The 1062-nt window shown below is 70.0% G+C and overlaps 1 protein-coding gene across 2 annotated transcripts in view; it reads left to right on the forward strand.

The window, feature by feature from the left end:
- The first annotated feature begins 210 nt into the window (after positions 1 to 210).
- SFXN5 (sideroflexin 5) overlaps positions 211 to 1062 on the forward strand; it is a 132937-nt gene continuing 132085 nt past the window's right edge. For both annotated transcript variants that reach the window (XM_004696086.2, XM_030884691.2), the window contains exon 1: positions 211 to 312. In XM_004696086.2, the coding sequence (XP_004696143.1) occupies positions 211 to 312 (102 nt within the window). The remainder of the gene's footprint in view (positions 313 to 1062) is intronic.

Raw genomic sequence — 1062 nt, forward strand, 5'->3', positions numbered from 1 at the left:
CACCCGCCCCGGAGCGCAGCCACGGCGGTGCAGAAGCAACTCTCCGCAGTCCGCGGTTGTCAGGTTCCGCGACTAGAAAAACCACACTCCCCACAAGCCCTTGCGCCTCCGGCTCGCTGCGGTTGCTTACCGCCAATCGCGAGCGGCAGCTGTGGCGGGGGCCGAGGAGGGACATTTTAAAAGGGCCGGAGATTGCGGGCGTCATTGGCCATGGCGGATACCGCGACTACAGCATCGGCGGCGGCAGCCAGTGCAGCGAACGCCTCGACCGATGCACCCCCTTTCCAGTTGGGCAAACCCCGCTTCCAGCAGGTGAGGACCAGGCTGTGGGCTGACGGTCGGCGGGTGGCAGGGTGAGGGCTAGCAAACTCCCCTCAAAGTCCCCGTTAGCCTTAGGGTCTCCGACCCGCGGCCACTAGAGCCTGCAGCTACTGCCCAGGGGCTCGCAGCCACCGCCGCCCCGTTCTTATTGGTCTGCTGTGTAGCGAGCCCTCCCATCCGGGCTCTCGATTGGCGGGTGGCGCTGTCACTCCTCGACTGCCCTCACCCTCCAGCCATTCCCGCCCGAGGCGCCCTGTGATTGGGCGCCGCCGGACGGGCCGGGATCCGAGGCGCCCGGGTCCCAACCGCTCTGTTCGGCTCGCGGCGGCCGTGCGTCCGCTCTCCTGCGGACAAGAAGTTCGACTCCCGCTCGGGATGAGAAGTTGGCATGGCGGAGATGCCGTGTAACTTTTCCTTCCCGGGCGACTGGCGGAGCCGCGGGGCAGCGTCTGCGCCGGTGGCCGCGCTCCCAACCTCGGAGCCGGTGCCCGAGGGACTGCGGTGCAGGCTCAGGCCCTCCGGGCGGGAACTCGCGGACACAGCCCCCCGACCCCGTGGCCCCTGCGGGCGGGAGAGCGCGCGGAGGAAACGCTGTGTCATCTCCAGGGTCGGCGCCCCGGGCACTCCGCCAGCCCCGCCCGCGCTGCGTCCTAGGCAGGCTCTCGGCGGTGCCCGGTTCTGCCCGGCCGGCTCGGGCACCGGGGTACAATGCTTGTACCCCTCCGATCTGGGCTCGCCTCC

This window comes from Echinops telfairi, unplaced genomic scaffold (genome assembly GCF_000313985.2).
Source record: "Echinops telfairi isolate 266 unplaced genomic scaffold, ASM31398v2 ScPeMD7_9;HRSCAF=40, whole genome shotgun sequence".
Classification (NCBI taxonomy): Eukaryota; Metazoa; Chordata; class Mammalia; order Afrosoricida; family Tenrecidae; genus Echinops; species Echinops telfairi.